The sequence below is a fragment of the Moschus berezovskii genome, chromosome 15 (assembly GCF_049115385.1).
Source record: "Moschus berezovskii isolate FMDL1 chromosome 15, NW_MosBer_1.0, whole genome shotgun sequence".
Lineage (NCBI taxonomy): Eukaryota > Metazoa > Chordata > Mammalia > Artiodactyla > Moschidae > Moschus > Moschus berezovskii.
In genome coordinates, this window is record NC_142474.1 from 74,287,405 (window position 1) to 74,312,551 (window position 25,147).

At 40.2% G+C, this 25,147-nt stretch overlaps 1 protein-coding gene and 1 pseudogene across 9 annotated transcripts in view; both read right to left on the minus strand.

Moving 5' to 3' along the window:
- The window catches only part of LOC129556592 (ankyrin repeat domain-containing protein 26-like), a 67,253-nt gene that overhangs the window by 22,360 nt on the left and 19,746 nt on the right, over window positions 1–25,147 (minus strand). For 6 of the 9 annotated variants that reach the window (XM_088844263.1, XM_088844262.1, XM_088844257.1 and 3 more), the window contains 11 exons: window positions 22,949–23,009; window positions 22,660–22,856; window positions 14,194–14,323; window positions 13,831–13,892; window positions 12,393–12,480; window positions 9,832–9,860; window positions 9,665–9,737; window positions 6,966–7,214; window positions 5,844–5,926; window positions 391–533; window positions 57–116 (listed from right to left, as the gene is read on the minus strand). In XM_088844263.1, coding sequence (XP_088700389.1) covers window positions 57–116; window positions 391–533; window positions 5,844–5,926; window positions 6,966–7,214; window positions 9,665–9,737; window positions 9,832–9,860; window positions 12,393–12,480; window positions 13,831–13,892; window positions 14,194–14,323; window positions 22,660–22,856; window positions 22,949–23,009 — 1,175 coding nt within the window. The remainder of the gene's footprint in view (window positions 1–56; window positions 117–390; window positions 534–5,843; window positions 5,927–6,965; window positions 7,215–9,664; window positions 9,738–9,831; window positions 9,861–12,392; window positions 12,481–13,830; window positions 13,893–14,193; window positions 14,324–22,659; window positions 22,857–22,948; window positions 23,010–25,147) is intronic. The other 3 variants (XM_088844261.1, XM_088844260.1, XM_088844258.1) reach the window with 2 other exon arrangements.
- Window positions 1,084–3,201, minus strand: LOC148775477 (putative coiled-coil domain-containing protein 144B; annotated as a pseudogene).

Consider the following 25,147-nt stretch of genomic DNA (forward strand, 5'->3'; position numbering starts at 1 on the left):
AAAAGCTGTCTTTCAGAAATGAAGGAGAAATAAAAACTTTCCCAGACAAAGCAAACCTGAGGGAGCTCATCACCACTAGTCCCGCCTCATAAGAAATGCTGAAAGAAGTCCTCAAACTGAAATGAAAGGATGTTCGTTAGTGACATGAGATAAATTTAAACATACAACACACTGGTTAAGGCAAGTATGCAGTCAAACGCAGAATACTACTGTAACATAGTGGTATGTTAACAAAGTAACTAGTATTAAGGCTAAAGGATGAGAGTACTCAAAATAACCATATCTCCAGTAAAATATAAAATTCGTCAATCACAAGCATTAGCTCAAGTTAGAAATGATTTTACAGGCAATTAACAAATGACCTACTGCTAAATATCGATAGAGGCTTACCTATCAGAACCTTCATTCTGCATGGCAGGAAACGCCTGCTTCTTGTTTCCTCCACGCTTTCTCTGCTGAATCCATCGGCTCTCAGCAGCAGCATCCCAGACGTTGTCTGATACTTCCACTTCACTACTTTTTCCTTCTTCAACCTTTAATGAAATTTTGACACTAAGAATGATTGCTATTACTTAATTCTAGAGACTCTGTTTTCAATTTATTATTTGACTCAGCATTTGCCCTGATGTTAACTGATAAAGATACTTTTGAACTTAATTTTATCACTTACAAGTCACTGAAATTTTTCTAAAATGTGCTTCTTTCTGTTTGAGGGAAAGAAACAAAATGCCCAAAATTTCAAGAAAGGCTTTCTTAATAAGATACAGTTATCCACATCCAGTCTTCCCCATCTGAATGGCAGAGATAGAGACATAAACACACACAACATCTGTCCTCTTCGGTCTTTAGCACCTGGATTTTCCATGAAACAGTCAGATGTAGAGGATGTGACACCTTAGTGCCTCAGAGACAGAAAGGAATCTTTCTTCTTTCTGGACTAAAGCTATTCTTTCCCCACTGCCTTTTCCAATTCTTTTTTCACTGGGATCCAGGCGAGAGCAAAAACCTGATGGTGTTCACTGAAATATATGAACCAAAGCTTACCAAAACACAAGGAGCAGAATGAAACTGAGGAGAGGTTAGTTAGTGTGGAATTCTGGAATATAAGTAACGCTTCCCAACTCCACATTCAATAACCATCAGATTTTATAGCTAGAGGGTACAAAAATAACTATCTACCTTTGCCCACTATTTACCAATAACAGCTCTAAAATAAAAAAAAGGTTAAATGATATGTTCAAAGCCCCTAAAGGGGCATTCCCTAACATTTTATGGCACCAAAAGAGATGATACAATTCTGTAATCTTGAATCCGATAAAATTACCAAACAAATTCCTCAAATGAATCAGGTAAGTGAAAAGCGTGACTTTGGCAAAGTAATTTAAGTCTTAAGTTGGGGGTAGGGTTTACTCTCTTTTTTCTTTAAAGGAGAATAGCTACATTTTCTTCTTGTTTTGTCTTACACAAAAGAGCAAGCAAGTTTCAAAACCTACTATGGAAGAAAGAAATATCTCACAGCATCTCAAACATCAGTTTTTTCTTTGGAGATACACACTTGATTCTTTTTCTTTTTCTGCTGAGGGTGTATACTACCTATTGGCTTCCCTGGTGGCTCAGATGTTAAAGAATCTGCTTTCAATGCAGGAGACCTGGCTTCGATCCCTGGGTTGCGACGATCCCGTGGAGAAGGGAATGGCTATCCACACCAATGATATTCTGGCCTGGAGAAATCCATGGACAGGGGACCCTGGCCAGCTACAGTCCATGGGGTCGCAAAGAATCAGAGACGACTGACCAACTCTCACACACACATATACTACCTATGTGACAAAATCACACATGTCAAAACTTACTACATTTTAGTAAACAACATAGTGAAGAGGACTCTCTCAAAAGAGACATCTGAGAGTGGTGATTAAAAACAGCCTGAAGTGGCCATGTTGGATATCTAAGTGCCCAGGGACTGAGGAAAGCAGAGAAGGTCACACATATTCAACCACAAGGAAGAGATTAGAGGAAATGTGTGTTTCTGTCCCTTCTCGCAGTCTCTGCTTTCTTCCCATTCTGTGGAAATGCAACGTATATTTAAGCCAACAAAGTTAAACAAACACACACACACTGCAAAACCCTAGTTGCTCATACTCCTTGAACACTTTCCTCGGTGCTTATTCTGGCTCAGGCGGTTACATGGTGTGTAGGTAAATGAGTTTCCCAGTCCAAATGAAAGACTGACAGAGACAGAATTAGATTGATTGAAGGACAAAAGCCATGAAAACAGTTTCCTGAATTCCTATTATTTGGATGGCAGAAATAATCTATTTCTACACAAGTACCTATTTAGATGACCCCACTTTATGCATAAGTAGAAAATCAAAATGGACCAGATCATCCAGAAAGGGAGAAACCAAAGCAAGAGCAAATGAACCTCTACCTCTTTTGCAAGCTGAATGGTCTCTTTTTCCAAAGCTAACAACACTACTTGTACCATGTCTATTGTGTTCTTAAACCTCTGCATATCCTTCTGCAGTTCTTCATTGAGATACACTTTGGATGCTCTGTGACTATTCGGTGGAGAAGAGTTCCCATTTTCTAATTCGGTTCCACGCTTTCATCATCACTAGCACTGCAATTACCTGCATGCAGTAGCTTCTGGGACCAGTCCTGTATAGGTTTGGTTTTCTTATCAGTATTGTTAACGACAGCAGGAGTACCGTGAGTTTTTATTTGAATTACGTATTTCATCTTACCGGAGCAGACAAGCCACAGACTAGATTGATGTGTCTGTCCGATGTCTAATTTCCGACTAGTGGGATTTTGCCTCGTATTGTCTGATATTTTCATATCAAACTCTTAGTCTTCTTTCACTTCAAATGTAACTACCTGGTTCCCTACTTTTTTATTTTCTACATCATTATAAAAACTCTCCTCATTTTTGATAAACACATGTTCAATATCTAGTTTATCACTTTCAAGGTCTATTTTATTTTCACTGAAACCAAGCCTTGAAGGTGACTGACAAGCGAATCCCGGGGACCCATAGTTTATTCGACGAAAAAACATTTTCGAGACTGGGTTCTTTTTGTTGAGAACATACTTGGAATACTAGAGAGACAGCTACTCCAAATGCATCTTTCTCCCCACCATCAGGTGTATTATTTGTCATGTGAGGAGGTATTTCCTTTCTGTTTGTTCCTTCTTTAGGGTGATCATGTAGTGACTCCTCCTTAGGACAAATAATAATTTTGTATTTCTCACAAATTTCACCTAACTTCTGCTTTAACTCATTTGTGATGGTTTTAACTTCTCCTTCCATTCTAATTTGCCTTGCTTGATCCACATGTTTTCATACTTCTCCACATAAGGAGGCCCTGAACGTACAGATCTGTCCTGTCTACAACATTCCTTATTCATTTCCGGTTCTTGAGGCAACTTTTGCAGCTGCAAGAGTGGAAAATTAACTGGTTGATTTTCAGGTGTCTTTTCTGGCAGGGTACATGTGTGCAAAATAATGTAATTTTTCACTATTCCAGTATGGATAAAGAAAAGTCAGAAAATTATTAAAATTTCACTGTTAAACTTCTTAATTTATATGTAACTACTCACAAATCACCAGATCACAACTAAGAAGTGAAAAATAACTTGCCTTACCCAAAAATAGGAGAAAAACATTCACTCACAAACCCAATTTTGCAACTGTTTGATTGATTTAAACAATGCATACATGTGAAATCTACCAAAAATGAATTAGATGATTTTTAATGTTTTAAATGCTTCTTCCCTTAAAAATATTTCACCTCACTACACCATATATAGGGAGTCCCTACAGCATGTCTGTTAAGTGTAAGGTCAAAACGGCCCAATGATGTTAGATAAAAGAACTCAGACACCAAACAGGTGATTTAACAAGCTTTCATGGCAAGGCGCTCCCTGGCGGGGTTCCCGGACCCAGGTAAGTGAGGTCGAGGAAGTCCGCGCCCGAACAAAGGCAAGAGGCAGCTTATATAGCTTTACAGGAAGAAACAGCGAAATTTTTCCCGATAAGGCAAGATTTGGAGTGGTGGTCCCTCATAGGTCAGTTAGCCGGGGAGGCAAGACTGGGTTGGTTGCCCGGTCTGCTCAAGGTTGTGCTGACGCAGTGAAATAGTTTTTTGCTGTTTCTGGGCAGAATGCTGTTTCTGGACAGTAGGGGGAGGTTAGGAGAGGGTTGATTTCTACCAGGAACCGCTATATCAAGGACACTCAAGCAGTGGGGGAGGGAATGAGGGAACAGAGCACAACAGTCAGCGTTTTTTCCGCCAGCGGGGGAGAAAAGGAAGGGGGGGAAGGACAAGAGGCCAAGAAGGCCACCGAGGTCCGACCTTACATTAAGATTTTTGGTTTTCCGTTTTAAGGACTAATATCTGGAGAATTAATATAATATCTTTATATGACCAGGAGCTAAAATCAATTAACACTGATCAGACAGAGGAACCAATTCCTAAATTTTAATGCAAATTATATATTACGATGGAGTTATACATCAATACATATCACCTGCTTACATTCAGTTATGTGTGTGCTAAGTCGTGTCTGACTCTGTGACCCCAAGGACTGAGGCCGACCAGGCTCCTCTGTCCATGGGGGTTCTCCAAGCAAGAAGACTTCAGTGGGTTGCCACACCCTCCTCAACCCATGCCTTCCCAACCCAGGGATTGAACCCAGGTCTCCCACACTGCAGGCGGATTCCTTACTGTCTGAGCCACCAGGGAAGCCCAACAATACTGGAGTGGGTCCCCGATCCCTTCTCCAGGGAAATTTCCCGACCCAGGAATTGAACCGGGGCCTCCTGCATTGCAGGCAGATTCTTTACCAGCCGAGCTACCCAGGAAGCCCCTGCATTCAGTTATCTTATGTTCTGCTGCTGCTGCTGCTGCTGCTAAGTCACTTCAGTCGTGTCCGACTCTGTGCAACCCCACAGACGGCAGCCCACTAGGCTTCCCCATCCCTGGGATTCTCCAGGCAAGAACACTGGAGTGGGTTGCCATTTCCTTCTCCAATGTATGAAAGTGAAAAGTGAAAATGAAGTCGTTCAGTTTTGTCCGACTCTTACTGACCCCATGGACTGCAGCCTACCAGGCTCCTCCGTCCATGGGATTTCCCAGGCAAGCGTCCTGGAGTGGGGTGCCATCGCCTTCTCCAATATTATGTTCTAATATCCACCAAAGAAAGGGGATAAAGCATTCTTCATAATATCTACTGACTTCCCACCCTGAAATGAAATAACTTAGAATGTTATTATTTGTACTCTAAAAACAAAGGTCCAATCTAGAAGGTTCGATTCTCTTAAGAGGCAACTTGGATGATTCTATGACCCCACTCTCTCCCTGAATGTTCATCCCAAGTCAATCATGCTGAGATGATAGGTAGAATGAATCTTTCATCTTGGCATCAGTGACTGGCGATTTCAACGGAAAACCTTGAGCCACTGGGAATGATTTCTCTTTACACGTATCTAGGTCAGAGGCCGTCATATTGTTCGTAATTTCAACTGCTTAACCTTATGATTCAGTATTTGATATCACCTTAATCATGCACTGAAGTTATAAAAATGGAAGAAGTAAACAAGTCAGGAACTTTTTTCCCCTCAATTCCAAAGACAAACTATAAAGTATAATAGATTCTAACAGCATTTTAAGTTGTATAGTTAAAGGGCTAGAAAACTATTAAATTATTATCTATCAATTCTACAAGGATAATTGTGAAAGGCACTTTATTTGTTATGGACTCTGTTACACACCGGATTGTGTTGCTAAAGCAAAGAAAATGGTAGTAAACCAGAAATTTCAATTTATAGTTTTACTTACCTGTGAATGGTTCCTTTCATCTCCATCAAGTTTTTCTTGTTCTTCCTCCAATATCACGTCCAAGTCTAGTTCTCCTGACAAATCTGCATGTTTAGGTAAAATTACTTAGAATATTTAGATAAAAGACATAATCTTTATTTAAAACACAGACTTAAAAGAGTGTATCAAATGACAGCTTAAGTTCATCTTGTCTTCAGATGAATATTTACTTCTTTAAGAAATCCTTCCAATGATCAAAAACTTCAACAAATCATTTGGGAACTACCAGAGGTCACCAGGTTACAGGCACATAAACATCTCAAAGATTCATTCATGAATTCATCCAAGCATCCGTGAAAAAAACAATCAGAAACCAAACAAAATTTCAAAATGCAGGACAGACATATAAAGCCACAGTATATTCTCTTCTCTGCTTCATCACAGTACCTTTTCAACAACACGCCAAGCCTCAACTGCATTATTATTCTTAGTTTACGAAATTCCTCTTACTTTGTACGCTTTTATCAATTCCTTCATCTGAAATGCTTCCCTGTACTCTTCTGACGAATTACTTTTCATCTTTTAAGACTCAACCTGCTTTGTGACGTTGCCCTTGATTACAGCTGTCTTTCCCCAGATAAACAGCTGTCCCTTTCCTTGTAGCTACCTTAGTACTTTGTAGATTTTTCTAGGGTATCCTTATAGACTTCTCCAGTGATAGACATACATCTGAACTGTAAACTATTTCTTCACATGTCTATCCTCTTAGCTTCTAGACTGCAGAGGACAAGCTGTTAAAAATCACCTTAGTATAAATATTCTTAATTATTTTTCAATAATTACTTGTCTACCGAGGTCTCACAAAGAGTCCCAAAGTTCTAAATATAGTCCTGCTACCCACGCTGAGACGCATGCTAAACACTAGCCTAAATGAACTTGCTTCCTCCAAACTCTCTTTGTTATTTCTTTACTATGGTCAGAGGGAGAATGCAAGCACCTTAAGAGGTATTGTTTGGCTGCAGGTTGCATAAAAGGAGTCAGCTAAGGTAGACTTTGCCACAAAATCTGATCCGGAACCGTCAGAAGGACGGTAAGGCCGTGCCCAGGGGGCGCGTGGCTGAGTGCCCTGGGCTTCTGCATTACCTTCTTTGCTTTCTCTGTTCTTTGGCAGCGGAGACTGGCACAGGTGATGGGGCGTGGAATTCCCTACCAGAAACACCGCTGCCTTTTTCATCTTTTCTTTATCTGGTACGGTCTTCAGTCCGAGTTCTGTGGGTGCCGACTGATTTTTGGTCACTGACTGGGACACCAACGGACGCTGATCATCAACTTTCAAATGCCCGGCTCTTTGACAAGTCTCCCTACTGAGGCTCCAGCTAGTCGAATCCCGATCTGAAAAATGTGAAAACAAAGTCTCCATGGATCAGGATCTGAGGCAGAATACAACTCTGCCTACCTCGTACAAAGGCTTTCTTCAGAGAATCAGTTCCACGTGCTCCTTCCCCTCAAATTCAGTACTCCTTCAGAGGTTACGCTATCCCACGTGTCACTGTCATTCATGAAGAGATGTTAACTAGCGTGTCTCACTTCTTCTACGTTTTCTTTTCCAGTATTACTTTGAGTCACCCAATCTTTATTACATACTCTGTATTTCATAAGAACTTTATTATTATTTTCCTTGAACATACAAATATTTTATTAACAAAATTTATCTCTAATTTATTTTACCTTTAATTTTGCATGACAATATTGTGTGTTCTAGAGACCATGGTTTTCAAAACACTTTTAATGAATGGTACTACTTTAACTAATGGTAGAAACCTAGACAACATATTAGAAAGCAGAGACATCACTTTGCTGACAAAGGTCCGTACAGGCAAAGCTCTGGTTTTTTCAGTAGTCATATGTGAGGGCTGGACCATAAAGAAGACTGAGCACCGAAGAATTGATGATTTCAAATTGTCATGCTGGAGAGACTCTTGAGAGTCCCCTGGACAACAAAGAGATCAAACCAGTCAATCTTAAGGGAGATCCACCCTGAATAGTCATTCGAAGGACTGATGCTGACGCTGAAGCTTCAACACTTGGCGCGCCTGATGCGAACAGCTGGCTCACTGGAAAGGCACCTGATGCTGGGAAAGACTGAGGGCAGGATGAGAAGGGGAGGGCAGGAAGAGAAGGGGGCGGCAGAGGATGAGATGGCTGGACAGCATCGCTGATTCAATGGAAAGGAACTTGGGCGAACTCCAGGAGCTGGTGAGGAACAGAGAGGCCTGGCTACAGTCCATGGCGTCACAGAGTCGGGCACGGCTCAGCGACTGAGCACCACCACCAACAACAACAACTTTAATTTCACTGAGACGGTCCTTCCTCAATGGACAAATGTCTTCACTCATTTTTAAAGCCTTGGATAAACATCATAACCTGCAGAAGGAAATGGCAACCCACTCCAGCATTCTTGCCTCTTGCCTGCAAAATCTCTTGGACCGAGGATCCTGGCGGGCTACAATCCATGAGGTCGCAGTGGCTGAACACGACTTAGCGACTAAAGAAAAGCATCATGAACTTATATGATAAATGAAATGAACTGAAATGAACTGATATGAACTGAAATGAAATGAAATGAAACATCATGAACTTATATGATAAATGAAATGATAGCCTGGTGTGTGACTAATGGTTTCCATGTGAAAATAGGTAAGTGTAGGACCACACTGGATCCAAAGAGCACAGAGGGACATGAGACAGGAATGAATACACCACAAAAAACTAAAACTGTCAGATCTAAATTTCTTAACAGAAGTCAAAGGAACAAGCAAGAAATGTAAAAAGGAAACTTAAAACCATGTGTCAACACAAGGGCCCCTTTACCGTTTCACATCCAACCACTTCAATGGTTTAAAACAGGGGTTCTCAAGTGTACCCTCAGAATCGCTGCAGTCCAGAGACCCATCAGGTCAGGGGGTCCAAGAGGTCAGAACTATTTTCACAACAACAGTAAACATTCCTTCCATTCTCATTCTGTTCTGCGGGCACAGTGGACTTCTTCAGAGACACGAGATGTGCTATCACAGCACTGAGGACTAATGGAATCAGCAACTATGATTGTGTGTGCCTGTATTTTAAGGTTTTCAGTTTTATTGAACAACAATAGACTTAAACAAAGTTCCTTGGAATGCTCAATAATTTCTAGAAGTATAAAAGGATGCTAACGCTGAAAACTTTCAGAATCGCTGTTTTCAAAGATTATGTCTATCGAATCTAAGGGATGATTACTCCCCTACTTGTAATAATCAAAGACACCAAACACACACACACACAGAGTCTGCTTATCAAAACATCTGATCGGCCTACATTCATCTGTGTAACAACACTAAAATGAAATAATTATCAGCTGAAATACAACTGACAGGTTAGCAAGTGAACCTTTACTCTAAGTAAAGGTCAGAGTTCAAATAAGCATTTTTGGACACTGGAAAAATCTTACGGTCTAATAATTACTCTCTGAGAACTCCTGAGAGTATAGAGATTCCAAACTGAGAACTTAAGGGTATCGAAACATATACAGAAACATCTTGAGTTCAAGCTTACATTTTGAACATTTCTTGTTCATATGCTTGTAAATATCTTACCTTTCAAAACATGGATACCAATAAAAACATTTGCCTTATGTATGTCCAATTCTGCTATTAAGTTTGCAAAGAGAAGTTAGGAGTATGAAGAGATAGCATTTCAAATATTTCAGTGTCCCTCTTTCCAGAAGGGACTTCCCTGATGGCTCGATGGTAAAGCGTCTGCCTGCAATGCAGGAGCCAGGGTTAAGTGTGTATCACAAAATTTACCTGAACTAGATGTTTGTGGACCTTTCTTTCCGGCTGTTTTATTAGGAACAGAATCCTTCACTCTGACTGCAGGCTGAATGGGTTTGGAAACAAGTTGATTAATAAATAATGTACATATGATACAATCCACAGTTCATAATTCAAGATAAATGCATAAATGTTTTTACCTTCACATTAAGACATTTCTCAGGAGGATCTAAAAGGCAAAGGGACATAGAGTTCATTAATTACATGTAATTACATTCATGCAGAGTTAGTACCGAGCAGAATCCTCGTGCTCAGCCTTAACATTGAATACATTTGGTTTCAGTGTCTTGTTTTTAGGGGGATGTTAGGACACCGGCAAGACAGACATATGAATCCATTACAGATAGTGAAGAAAAATTAGGAATACAGGTTTACCTAAACAGGCAGTAAAATTTCAAAAGTAACATCATGTTTTCAATGAACTTAGAAAATACCAAAGAGCACACAGACCAACGTGAACATGCTGACTGATGAGGAGAAGATGGATCTTAATCGGAGGAGCAAACCATGACCCCAAGAAGACAAAGGTGAAAACAGATGGCAAAATGCAACAGTGTATCTTGAATGCAATACAGCAGTACCATTTACACCATTATACTACAAGGATTTAACATGTTCTTCAATCTGCCCAGTCATTTAAGAAGTGCACCGTTGGGATGACAGTTCAGCTCAATGTATAATTCATTTCTCATCAGAGAAAGAGTAATGAACCGAGTAGCTCGGATATACCCTTGTAGAAAATGGTTCATAAAAATATTCATTTTTTTCCCCATACCCATGTGGGCTACTGGTATGCCTGCATGTCTTGGCTCCTCTAGTTTAGCCATCTTAAAATTTCTCGATCCGCTCATGCAAGAAGGCTATATAAGACACACCTACGAAATAATGTACAATAAATTCTCAACATTGAAATACAATGATCAAAGGGAAATAATCAACTTAATTGGCACAGAATTATTAGATGCTAAAAATCTTGCATGTTTTAAAATCAGTGTAGGTATTTATTGAAAATAACAATTCTAGCATTTAGGGAATGAACCCTATCAATCTGTTTTGTTTCAAAACTTAGTTTGGTTGGGTACATCACGCTAATGCTTAAAAGGATTTCTATGAAACAACTGTCAAAAAATCAGTTATCTTAAAAATAGTCAAACCCTCCGTATTCAAAGTAATCTAATTTGAATCACAAATAGCAGTACAACATATATCTTTGATGTCTATCGTTACTTGGAGTAGCTGGGGTTCACCCTACTTCTAGCACCCCCTCCTGCCTCCTGTAGTAGTGTCGGGAACAACAATGATCTTATCTCTTTTCAGGGCAAATACATGGAAGCCTCTGGAAGGAGTTCTCTCAAGGTTCCTCATCAACTCCAAACTCGCCTCCCTGAAGCCCTGCTTTCCTCCTTTGGTCCTTTCACTAGGGTCCTTCCTCTGTGAAGGGGAACCTTTGGACTCGTGGTCTGAATTCTTTCCCTTTACACTCTTCCTGTGGATCATCCCCACCACTGCTTTCTCCCTCCCTGCTTAACGTGCTCCTTCGACTCTTTGCTTCCCTCTGGCTATAGACACGCTCAGAGAGAAACATAAAACAATACTTTTCCTTGATCCTGTTAGGCCTGCACCAGCCAATGCTCTTCTTTCAGATTTCTCTAAACGCAAGGCTACACCCTTGCTACTCAGACAGCTGGTGAGAAATGCAGAATCTCAGACCTCCTGCTCGGCATGTGCACTTCCCACAAGGTGTCCAGGCGACTAATTAAAATTTGAGAAACTCTAGTCTATGCGGAGTCGGCTTCTACATGACTTCCACTTCATTCATTCTCCTGAAATCTCAGCCTCAACTCCTCACTCTAACACTTCCCCCCAAACTGAAACTGCGTTACCAGTTGGAAACTTTCCAGTGGACTCTCTATCAGGCTGTGGGTTCCTTGGTCTCCCCATCACGCCCCCTGCTCTCTCCTCCTTTCCAGCTCTCTTGTTCTGTCCCATGAGACACCATCCTACAAAGCAGCAGCATTTCCCATTACAGCTGAGCACCTACCCCCAAGCTCCCCCAGAGGATGACAACCCGCTCTGCACGCCCAGGGACCGCACTTCTGAGTGTCTTCCTAATAACAAGTCAACAGGAAGAGGGGGGAACTTTGCTGTTCTTCTCTGACACGTTTTGGTGCCGGAAGCCCACTTCATATTCACCGTCTGTGTCAATTACTCTCCCTTCTTCTAAAGACCTATCTTACTTATGGCCACCTTCCCCATAGGCCCTTGCTTCCTTTGCCTTCATTTCCTCCCTGCACCCTCCGCCTCTCTCATCGTTCATTCCCTCTTTCCTCTGATTTCTCGACCTTCCTTTGGTTGTAGAGTATCTTGAAACAGAACTAGTAATTGTTTCTTTTGTCCATGTGGCACACGGAATCTTAGTTCCCTGACCAGGGATCAAACCTACACACATGCACTGGACAGTCTTAACATGTGGACCTCCCAAGAAGTCCAGGAACGAGTAACGCAGCTCCTGAAACTGGATTCTCAGTTTAACCTGTGGCCGACACCCGATGAGACACACAGTTTCCCTACTCTTCTCGTCCTCTGCCTCACTCCGCAGGTGACAGGTGTTTGCTGTCTTTTGCTTTTATTGCCTGTTACAATATTCCCATTTTAAATCAATATTCTGTCAAATAACCTTTCTACAAAATACAGTTCTTACCGTCTACTTGTCCATTTAATATATTTTTTCCTCTCTGATCGCCAGATAAATGATCCACAAACTTCCGTGGAACGCTCTCAGAGATACTCTGTGAAAATGAATATTGAGTTCCATGAAGCTTTCCTAATGTCTTCTTAAGAAAACACCCTACTTTTAAAAACCGCCTACATTTAACCCAGTTAAGACTGGTTTTGCCACGATCTCACAGCTGCCAAATGACAGAACCTGCATGCTGACTTCATACACCGCTGGATCACCAGGCAGTGGCTGCCAGCAACGAAGACATCAGGCCCTTCCGATCTCCTTCCATAGCTGCCACCTTCAAACAGGGCACGGTTACTTTCTGTTACCTCAAGTACGGCTGCCATAAAGGCACCCTGCCCTGCTACTTGAGTTTAGTCGCTCAGTCGTGTCCGACTCTTGGCGACCCCCATGGACTGTAGCCTGCCTAGCTCCTCCATCCATGGGATTTTCCAGGCACGAGTACTGGAGTGGCTTGCCGTTTCCTTCTCCAGGGCATCTTCCCGACCCAGGGATTGAACCTTGGTCTAATACGTTGTGGGCAGATGCTTTACCGTCTGAGCCACCAGCGAAGTCCCCTTGCTACTTAAACAATTCAAAATGGTTTGTACTTATTAAAACATTGCTAAAGCAACTGCTGTTATTATAACCCCACATATTTATTACTATTCCCCATGGTTTTGCTTCTCTTCAAATGTTTCTTCCAGATTAACCTGACAATCCACACACAGTAACACCTTCCAGTGTCAAGCACTATCTTTCAAGGTCCAAGTGATAAAAAACCACATTTCGACCTGTTTCTCTCCGTCCCTCTCTAGCAGTTTTACACGTGCACGTGTACATACATTTGGTTGGGAGACTTGGACTGACAGACACACACTGCAGGCTATTGTGTATGGAATAGGTAACTAATGAGGACCTACTGTATAGCACAGGGAACGCTACTCAACATTCTGCACTGGCCCATATGGGAAAGAATCTAAAACACAGGCCACACACACACACACACACACAAAGAGGCGATACACACACACACACACAAAGAGGCGATACACACACACACTAAAAAAGAGGCGATTCACACACACACACAGATATAAAACAAAGAAACATCTGGCCATGGACTGACTTGAAATAATGTTTCAATTTTCAAATAAATGTAACTTCAACGGATTCCTTATGATCTCTAAGCCTTGGTTTCTGCACTACGCTGACTTCATTAGGTGAATCTTACAAAGGAACAAAAGTGTACTATGTGGTAGTATTTAGCACAGAAGTATTTTATTTAATATAGGTTAGAAGTAAGAAAAGAGTTTTGATAGGGAAATGCAAAGGTGAGAAAGTCACAGCATCTCCCGCTTTCATGATCTTATATTACTCAGGGCTTACATTTCAAAATAATAACAGAAGACAGTACCTCAGAATCCCAAGGTGATTCTGTATCTTTCTCTTCTCCCAATCCTACGGCTGACATCATGTCTGTAAAATGCAGTCACAGATATATGAATGAGAACAGTCACTACTACGAATTGTAAAGACATGTGTAAGTCTATCTCTATCCACAAATATTCCCATAAAATAAAGCAGTGGAAAAGAATTTCAGAGGGTTGAAGCATTTTCAGGTAGAAAAACTTGGTAGTAGGTGGGACACGTCTGAAGAAAGAGAGCAAAAGAAATGTACTTAAAATGAAATGGATATCGTATTTGGATCTATACCCTTTACATGTCTTTATATTTGCTTTTAAGTACAGAAAACATTCACAGGCATTCACTGACTTACCACTTCTATTATTTTTGTGTGCTCTATCAACAGAAGTCAAATGGTCATGATCTGCTTGCTCTTGGGGAGCCCTTTCAATAATATCAGCATCACTTTCTTTTTCAACAAGATCTGGCTTTGTGGCTCCTTCCTATAAAAACAAGACAACATAAAACAAAAACCCAGCTTCAGAAAACATATTCATTCATTTGGTCCTTCACCCCGTCAGTGAGACGACAAACAATCGCTGTGTCTAGGACGTCCTGTAGGGTGTCCTGGGAGAAGTTAGAATTGTAAAGAAAAGAGGGATTCTGCTCTGTGTCTAGGCGAGGCAGAGACACACGGAAACAAACAAGAGCAGAAGAGTATCCTCCGACAGCGCTGCCGCTGAAGTGGACAGAGCACAGGAAGGGCACCAAGGAGAGAGGAGGCAGGTGTACCTGCGAGCTCAAGGACCACTGTGACAAAGGGCTGTGTCTCAGAAGATGGAGAGTGCAGAGCGGGGGGCGGTGAGGGGATTGTAGAAGGGCGGCCCGAGCCAACACATGAGGTGCGCAACAACGTTAACAAGTCACGTGGAAAACCAGATGACAGTTTCTGGGAACTGAATAGAGACAAAACTGGAGGACCAGGTTCAAACAGGAAAAAGCAAGTGTCATCTTCTTCCTTCAGGTGACAGGGATCTACTAAACAAGTAAAGGCATCACATCATCACAAACATATTTTATTTTCGGTGGTGCCACGCTTTTATTCAAATGAAGGGAAAGGCTGCACTACACTAGGAAGTAGAAAGTTCAGTTTAGTTCAGTTGTGTCCGATTCTCTGTGACCCCCTGTCTGTCCATCACCAACTCCCAAAGTTTACTCAAACTCATGTCTGTTGAGTCGGTGCTGCCATCCAACCATCTCATCCTCTGTCGTCCCCTTCTCTTCCTGCCTTCAATCTTTCCCAGCATCAGGGTCTTTCCGAATGAGTCAGTTCTTCACATCAGGTGGCCAAAGTTTCAGCTTCAGCATCAGTCCTTCCAGTGAATATTCGGGACTGATTTCCTTTCGGATGGACTGGTTGGATCTCCTTGCAGTTCACGAGACTCTCAAGAGTCTTCTCCAACACCACAGTTCAAAAGCATCAATTCTTTGGTGCTCAGCTGTCTTTATAGTCCAACTCTCATATCCATACATGACTACTGGAAAAATCATAGCTTTGACTAGATGGACTTTTGTTGGCCAAGTAATGTCTCTGCTTTTTAATATGCTGTCTAGATTAGTCATAACTTTTCTTCCAAGGAGCAAGTGTCTTTTAATTTCATGGCTGCAGTCACCGTCTGCAGTGATTTTGGAGCCCAAGAAAATATAGCTTGTCATTGTTTCCACTGTTTCCCCATCTATTTCCCATGAAGTGATGGGACCGGATGCCATGATCTTAGTTTTCTGGATGTTGAGTTTTAAGTCAACTTTTTCACTCTCCTCTTTCACTTTCATCAAGAGGATCTTCAGTTCCTCTTTGCCTTCTGCCATAACGGTGGTGTCATCTGCTTATCTGAAGTTATTCATATTTCTCCTGGCAATCTTGATTCCAGCTTGTGTTTCGTCCAGCCCAGAGTTTCTCATGATGTACTACTCTGCATATAAGTTAAATAAGCAGGGTGACAATAAACAGCCTTGATGTACCCCTTTCCCTATTTGGATATTTGGCCTTGGAGTACAGAATGAAGCAGGGCAAAGGCTCATAGAGTTTTGCCAAGAGATCGCACTGGTCATAGCAAACACTTTCTTCCAAGAACACAGGAGAAGACTCTACACATGGACATCAGCAGATGGTCAATACCGAAATCAGGTTGATTATATTCTTTGCAGCCAAAGATGGAGAAGTTCTATACAGTCAGCAAAAACAAGACCGGGAGCTGACTGTGGCACAGACCATGAACTCCTTAGAGCCAAATTCAGACTGAGATTGAAGGAAGTAGAAAATATGACAGTATTTTACAGGAGAGCATTAAAAATAGAATTAAAAAAAAACCTATAAGCAATGCTCCAGAGTGGACAGTAAGCACACTAGACACTGTACATCACGCAAAGTGTCCATGAAACTGGAATTAAAAAGCTAATTTGGCTTTAAAAACAGCCAAATAAAAATGGTAACAGTCATTCTAAAACAAACTGCAGAGCCAAGAGGAATGAAAAGATTGACAAGTATATTTTAGAAAGGTTACTCTTGGCAGCAACGTAAAAAAGAACTTCAGGGTAGCAAAACTAGAAAGGAATATTTCAAGATTATAGGGGAGAGAGTGAGTTATGTTGATAAGATATGACAAGTGATAAGCAGGCAGAAAATACTGAACTTCCTGAGTGACTGGAGGTGGCATTTTCAAGGAAGTTTGGAATCCAGGATTTTTCCTGCTGTGGCATTTCAGTGATGCTGTCTACTAGGATGGAGAGGACAGATGAAGGGATAGCTTACAAAGAGTCAGGGATGAGGGAAGCGTCAGGGACAATGCCTTCAGTTTGGGGTGTAATAAATTATTTTGAGGCGTGCAAGGGACTCAGAAGAAAGGAGTTGGGTAAATACGTTTGAATTAGACACAGATAAACTTATTCAGGTAAAACATATACTGTAAAGATAATTATTTGTAAAAGATACTAACCTGGTATAATTAATGCAAACCTAGGCAGAATTCTGAACTTTTGAAAATAAAACAATACCAGGGGAAGAAAGCTGTGAGATTAAAACTGTCAATTATATATTTCAACATGTTTCAAGGATATAAAAATATACTTTTATAAATATATGCAAATACTCATTTCTGCCGTATTACCATAATAAGCATTTTTAAGTTTAATGAAAAGGTTTAATTGTAAAACACCAATTCAAGATGCTACAAGAAGACTCTGTTTTAAACTTGATCTTAAAAGACAAGTTTTAATTTGTAGAAGAGAAATGCTTATGTGAGGATGAAATTACGAGGCATTTTAAAGTACTACTATGACATAAGAAAGAAACAGAAAGCCTATTTGAAAAGATCTCATTCAAAATTGATGGAGAAATCAACAGCTTTACAGACAAAGCAAAAGCTAAGAGAACTGAGCACCACCAAACCAGCCTTTGTGGTTCAGCTGGAAAAGAATATGCCTGCAATGCAGGAGACCTGGGTTCAATACTGCAGTGGGAAAGGCTACCCACTCCAGTATTTTGGCCTAGAGAATTCCATGGACAGTCCATGGGGTCACAAAGAGTCAGACATGACTGTGTGACTTTCACTTTCAAACCAGCCTCACAACAAACACTAAAAGGATTTACAGCCAGTAAACACAAGAGAAAGGAAAGACCTACAAAAGCAAACCCGAAACAATTCAGAAAATGTCAACAGGAACATATAGATCGATTATTACTTTAATGTAAATGGATTCAATGCACCAACCAAAAGATACAGAATAACTGAACGAATACAAAAACAACAGCCAAATATATACTGCCCACAAGAGACCCGCTTCAGACCTAGAGACACATACAGACCGAAAGTAAATGGATGGAAAAAGATATTCCATTTGAATGGTAACCAAAAGAAAGATAGTGTGGCCATCCTTATTTCACACAAAATAGACTTGAAAATAAAGAATATTATGAGAGACAAAGAAGGACATTACATAATGATCAAAGGATCAATCCAAGAAGAAGACATAACAATTGGAAATATTTATGTCCCCAACATAGAAGCACCTCAATACACAAGGCAAACACTAACAGGCATAAGAGGGGAATTCAATAGCAACACAGTCATAGTGGGGCACTTTAACACCTCCCTTACACCAATGGACAGATCATCCAAACAGAGAATCAATCAGGAAACACAAAACATCAATGAAACATTAGACCCAATGGACCTAACTGATATCTTCAGGACTTTCCATCCAAATGCAGAACAATACACTTTGTTCTCAACTGCACACGGAACATTTTCCAGGATAGACTGCATCTTAGGCCACAAATCAAGCCTCAGGAAATTTAAAAAACTGAAAATATATCACGTATCTTCTCTGGTCACAACACTATGAGACTAGAGATCAACTACAGGAGAAAAACGGCAAAAAACACAAACTCATGAAGATTAAACAATTCATTACTAAATAACGAAAAGGTTACTGAAGAAATAAGAAGGGAAATCAAAAGATTCCCAGAAACAAATGACAACAAAAACACGACCACCCAAAACCTATGGGAGTCAGTAAAAGCACTTCTAAGAGAGAAGCTGATAGCAGCACAATCCTACCTCAAGGACAAGAAAAGCATTGAACAGGCAACACTCTACATTTAAAGCAGCTGGAAAAAGAACCAAAACCCCCCAAGTCAGCCAAAGGAAAGAAATGATATAGATCAGAGCAGAAATAAATGAAAAAGAAAACGAAGGAAACCATAGCAAAGATTAATCAGACAAAATACTGGTTCTTTGAGAAGATAAGCAAAATGGACAAACCACTCGCCAGACTCATCAAGAACAGAAGGGAGAAAAATCAAATTGACAAGATTAGAGATGAAAAAGGAGAGGTTACAACAGACAACACAGAAATGAAGAGGATCATAAGAGAATGTTATGAGCAACAACATGCTAATAAGAGAGACAACTGAGAGGAAAGGGACAGATTCTTAGAAGAGTTCAAGCCCCCCCAAAACTGAATCAGGGAGAAATAAAAACTACAAACAAGCCAATTACAAACACTGAAATTGAAAGTATTATCCAAAATCTCCCAAAAACAAAAGCTCAGGGCCAGATAGCTTCACAGGGGAATTTTATCAAACATTTAGAGAAGAGCTAATGCCTAGTTTTCTGAAACTCTTCCAAAACACTGCAGAGGAAGGAACACTTCCAAACTCATTCTATGAGGCCACAATCACCTTGATACCAAAACCAGGCAGAGACAACCCAAAAAAGAAAATTACAGGCCACTATCACTGACAAACACAGATGTAAAAATCCTCAACAAAATTCTAGCAAACACAATTCAACAACACATTCCATAGCTCATACACCATGATCAATTCGGGTTTATGCCAGGGATGCAAGGATTCTTCAATATACACAAACCAATTTCAATGTGATGCACCATCTTAACAAACTGAAAACTAAGAACCATATGATCATCTCAATAGAGGCAGAAAAAGCCTTTGACACAATTCAGCACCTGTTTATGACAAAAGCCCTCGAGAAAATGGACACAGGAGGAACCTACACCAACACAGTAAAGGCCATATAGGATAAACCCACGGCAAACACTATTCTCAATGAGGAAAAATGAAAAGCATTCCCTCCAAGATCAGGAACAAGACAAAAGCTGTCCATTCTCACCACCATTACTCAGCATGGTTTTGCAAGTCCTAGCTATGGCAATCAGAGAAGAAAAAGAAAGAAAAGGAATCCAGATCTGAAAAGAAGAAGTACAACTCTCACTTTTGCAAATGACATGGTACTACACATAGCAAACCCAAAAGAAACTATCTATTTTCTAGTAAAAGAAAATTACTAGAGCTAAACAATGAATTTAGCAAAGTTGTATGATACAAGGTCAATACACAGAGATCACTTGAATTCCTTTATACGAACAATGAAAACCCAGAAAGTGAAATTAATGAGCCAGTCCCATTCACCACTGCAACAAAAAGAATAAAATATCTAGTAATAAACCGACCTAAGGAGACAAAAGACCGGTCTACGGAAAATTCTAAGACACCGAGGAAAGAAAAGAAATACAACATAAACAGGTGGAGAGAGATTCCATATTCCTGGGTAGGAAGAAGGAATAGTGTGAAAATGACTATACTACCAAATGCAATCTACAGATTCAGTGTGATCACTTTCAAATTGCCAGTGGCATCTTTCACAGAACTAGAACAATACATACAATGGAATATTACTCAGCCATAGAGAGAAACACATTTGAGTCAGTTCTAACGAGGCTGACAAACCTAGAGCCTATTCTCCGGAGTGAAGCAAGTCAGAAAGAGAAATACAAATATCATATACTATTTGCACAGATATGGAATCTACAAAAATTCTGAATCTACAAAGGTACTGATGAATTTATTTGCAGGGCAGCAATGGAGAAACAGACATGGAGAACAGACTTAGGGACATGGAGGGGGGAGGAGGGAGAGGGTGAGATGGATGGAAAGAGTAACATGGAAACTTACAATTCCATATGTAAAATAGACAGCCAAGGGGAATTTGCCATATGGCCCAGGGAACTCAGAAAGGGACTCTGTGACGATCTAGAAGGGTGGGATGGGGAGGCAGATGGGAGGAGGGTTTGGGAGGAAGAGGACATGGGTGTACCTATGGCTGATCCTTGTTGATGTCGGACAGAAAACAACAAAATTCTGTAAAGCGATTATCCTTCAATTAAAAAGTAAATACATTTTATGAAAACCCCATTTGAAAATTTCGTCGTTTTCTTATTTCCCTGTAAACAGCACACTAACGGCTCTGATTTTCTATCTATGCCTTCTGCAATGGCAGATAAAGACTGAAGCAACAATCTAGATGTAAGAAAATTAGTAAAACTATGATTATCCAAGTTGGAGATTTAAAAGTTTTCAAATACATCTATGATTATCAAGCAGGATAAAATATTCACATCAGGAAAGAACAAATGAGCTGAAAAAATCAAGTAACCACAATGACTGAGTTTTAGATATGGAAGAATTTGCATTTTAGTTTAACATGCATAACAAAGAACTGACATGCTAATTTAACACCTATAAATACTGAAGCTAATAAAGTTTCTTAAAACCGAAACCTAACTTAAAAATAACTTCTTAACTTAAAAAATTACTTCTTAAAAATAAACTTCTTAAAATTTTATTCTTTAATAAAATTCCTAAAATGGAATATACATATTACTAGAGATATTTTAAAAAGTAAAACATTATCTTTCTGAGATAATTTTATAAACTCTGTTGGTAATTCTTCTTTCCTTATGATTTTAAAACAAGTAGTCTACATAAGAAAAAAATCATGAATTGTGATTTCATTCATTTAATGTGTGTCATTGCCCATCACTTGCAGATATTAGGAAAAGATAAATCAGAATCTCTCTGGGAGGGGGCGGGGGGACGTTCTACATTTTTTTCTTTAAGACTGCTGCAGCTTAAAATTTTCTCATGTCATGAAGAGAGTTTAAGAATCTCATGGATATAATTATAAATTAAAATTTCAGTAAAAGACAAGATAAAATGCTATTTATTTCCTCTTTATTTTCAAAAAGATCCAAAACCTCCACCAGGATTATACCAAACAGTAAGATAAATTAGTTGAGTACATTAACTATGTATCAAACAGTAAGTTAGTAACCACAAGAAACAGAAGGGTCACAAATTCTTAATTCATAATATATCTGCTGCTACTGCTGCTAAGTCACTTCAGTCGTGTCCGACTCTGTGCGACCTCATAGACGGCAGCCCACCAGGCTCTGCCATCCCTGGGATTCTCCAGGCAAGAGTACTGGAGTGGGTTGCCATTGCCTTCTCCAATGCATCAAAGTGAAAAGTGAAAGTGAAGTCGCTCAGTCGTGTCCGACTCTTCGCGACCCCATGGACTGCAGCCCACCAGGCTCCTTGGTCCATGGGATTCTCCAGGCAAGAGTACTGGAGTGGGTTGCCATTGCCTTCTCCACATAATATATCTGCTTAGGCCTAAAACAGAGCTCATCTAGAACTGCGTATGAATTAAAGTTTTGCTAGATTAAATAGAAGACATCGCTTCATTAATTTCAAAGTGAGAATTTTTTTAAAAAAAGAACTCACTTCAAATTGAAATGAACTTCCAGAGGGAACCATATTCAATACAGATATATACATATACAAGCGTAACCAAGTCACATTGCTATACACCTGAAACTAACACAGTATTGTAAATGACCACACTTCAGTGAAAGAAAAAAACAAAAACCACCACCAACCTCAAAGACAACCACCAAAACAGCTAAGGAGCAAATGTTCTTTCAGTTCTTCACAAAAATCAGCTATATGTCATTCAGAAGAGTATAAGTATTGAGTTTTCACAACCTCACTTTCTCCTAAGTGGAATTGGAAATAATTCATCTCATATTTATAATCTAGAGAACCTCATCCGACTTACCCCCACTATTTCTGTTGTGTTTGTAAAATGATCTGTTTCATCTTGACCTTCATTCCATCTCCTATTCATCTTATCTTTCTTAAATGAATTCTTCCCCTTCATCGCCCTCCCCATCTTCATACTCATCTAGCTGTTTTTCCTAATTGCTTTGTAATTTTTTTCTTTCATAATGGCATACTTAGTATGCCAACATTTATAAATCTGAATCATGCAGATATATTGCTCTTATCACATCATTTTGTATCGTGACTTTGAAGTCTTCCATTTCCGCGGTGGGATCCTTTTTCTCATCATAAGGATCAAGGGAACGGTGTGTGAGAAACTACAGGGGAGACAGAGTTAAAAACAAAACAACTAACCTTTGCTAGACCAAGGCCTGCGGGAGTCCTGAGTGGTTCTGGAAGAGGCTCAGGCCTTGGGAAGGCAGGATGGGAGAAGCCCTGGACCCCAGGTGATGTTTTGGGAAAGGTTTCAACCACGTCTCCAATTTCAAGATCAGAATTCTTGTCCTCAGAGAAGGTGGTACTCCCTGGCCTCACAATGCCACATTCTGCTTCTAATACAGTGAAAACAGGGGAGAGTACATGAGAACCTGGGTCATTTCAAATCAGGGGAGAACACCAGGAGGGCAGTCTTCAAATAACTTACTGTTTCTCTTGGATTGCTGAAAAGCCTCCGTTAGCCTTGCTGAGTTTCGTTTCGGGACATGCTGGAGAAGAAAATAAGAGCCTGAAGAATGACAAGTAGCAACTCGAATAAAAGAATTATAACCTCCCCCATTCCTCTCTGATCGAACACAAAGAGCACAGGCTCTGCAGTCATTCAGATGTGGATTCAAACCCCAGTTCTGCCACTGACTGACCTTCTCATGGGGTAAGCGTTGTGACAGATGACATCAGAAGCCCCGGATGTTCCTCTCCTTACCCCTAACTGACTGCTGGACAAATACTATGACACCCACTAGATTATTTGCTCTGCCAAAATGTTCTAGAAAAAACATTTATTCCTGGGAGTAGTTTAGAGTACTATTGAAAAACTAAGGCATTTAAATTCATTGCTATATTTTGAAATTTGCTTGCATGATTTCTATATGCATGAATTATCACTTGGGAAGGCAAATATCAAAGTTTATTTAGATAGGTTACAAGTGCAAACAGGATACGCTGCTTCTATTCTGTTTGTTAAACAACTAAAGACAAATGATTGTTTCCATTCGGCTCCTTCGAAGAAAAAGGGAAAAAAAACAAGAGTAAACCTGTAGGGATCATGAATGAAAGCCACAAACACACTAAACAGAACGCCGTAATCAAACATGTTCACAATAGACGCAGAGAGAGATGCACGGAAAGAACAGACCCTGAAGAAAAGTATTCTGCAAGGAAAAATGAGGTTAACAGTTAAAAAAAAAAGGTGGAGGAGGAAAAAGAAACAGAGAGACATTCCTAGTCAAGTACAAACTTAAGGGAAAAAAAATAAGTATAATAAGGTTTGTGGAAAAACACATACATTTTAAATTCATATACAACAGATCAGTAATATGTCAGTATTCCGAAGGATACACTACGAACAAAGCCTCTGTTTTATATGCTTTTATTAATATATAAATTATGCATCTATATTGTTCTTCAAGTTTTATGAAAATATCAACATCAGTTCAGTTCAGTCGCTCAGTCGTGTCCGACTCTCCGCGACCCCATGAATCACAGCAAGCCAGGCCTCCCTGTCCATCACCAACTCCCGGAGTTCACTCAAACTCATGTCCACAGAGTCGGTGATGCCATCCAGCCATCTCATTCTCCGTCGTCCCCTTCTCCTCCCGCCCCCAACCTTTCCCAGCATCACAGTCTTTTCCAGTGAGTCAGCTCGTCTCATGAGGTGGCCAAAGTATTGGAGTTTCAGCTTTAGCATCAGTCCCTCCAATGAACATCCAGGATTGATCTCCTCTAGAATGGACTGGTTGGATCTCCTTGCAGTATAAGGGACTCTCAAGAGTCTTCTCCAACACCACAGTTCAAAAGCATCAATTCTTCGGCGATCAGCTTTCTTCACAGTCCAACTCTCACATCCATACATGACCACGGGAAAAACCATTGCCTTGACTAGACGGACCTTGGTCGGCAAAGTAATGTCTCTGCTTTTTAATATACTATCAAGGTTGGTCATAACTTTCCTTCCAAGGAGCAAGCGTCTTTTCATTTCATGGCTGCAATCAGCATCTGCAGTGATTTTGGAGCCCAAAAAAACAAAGTCTGACACTGTTTCCACTGTTTTTCCATCTATTTCCCATGAAGTGATGGGACCAGATGCCATGATCTTTGTTTTCTGAATGTTGAGCTTCAAGCCAACCTTTTCACTCTCCTCTTTCACTTTCATCAAGAGGCTTTTGAGTTCCTCTTCACTTTCTGCCATAAGGGTAGTGTCATCTGCATATCTGAGGTTATTGATATTTCTCCCAGCAATCTTGATTCCAGCTTGTGCTTCTTCCAGCCCAGCGTTCCTCATGATGTACTCTGCATATAAGTTAAATAAGCAAGGTGACAATATACAACCTTGACGTACACCTTTTCCTATTTGGAACCAGTCTGTTGTTCCATGACCGGTTCTAACTGTTGCTTCCTGACCTGCATACAGGTTTCTCAAGAGGCAGGTCAGGTGGTCTGGGATTCCCATCAAATATCAACATACATTTATATAAAACATATATTTAAGACATAGGCTTTTGTTCATAATATAGCCCTAGTATACCGATCGGTATCACTCTAAAACTTTTTGTTTATAAACACTACCGCATTAGAGTTGAATTTTGCCACTATAAACAATGTCACTCGATTAGCCCCACATGGTCAT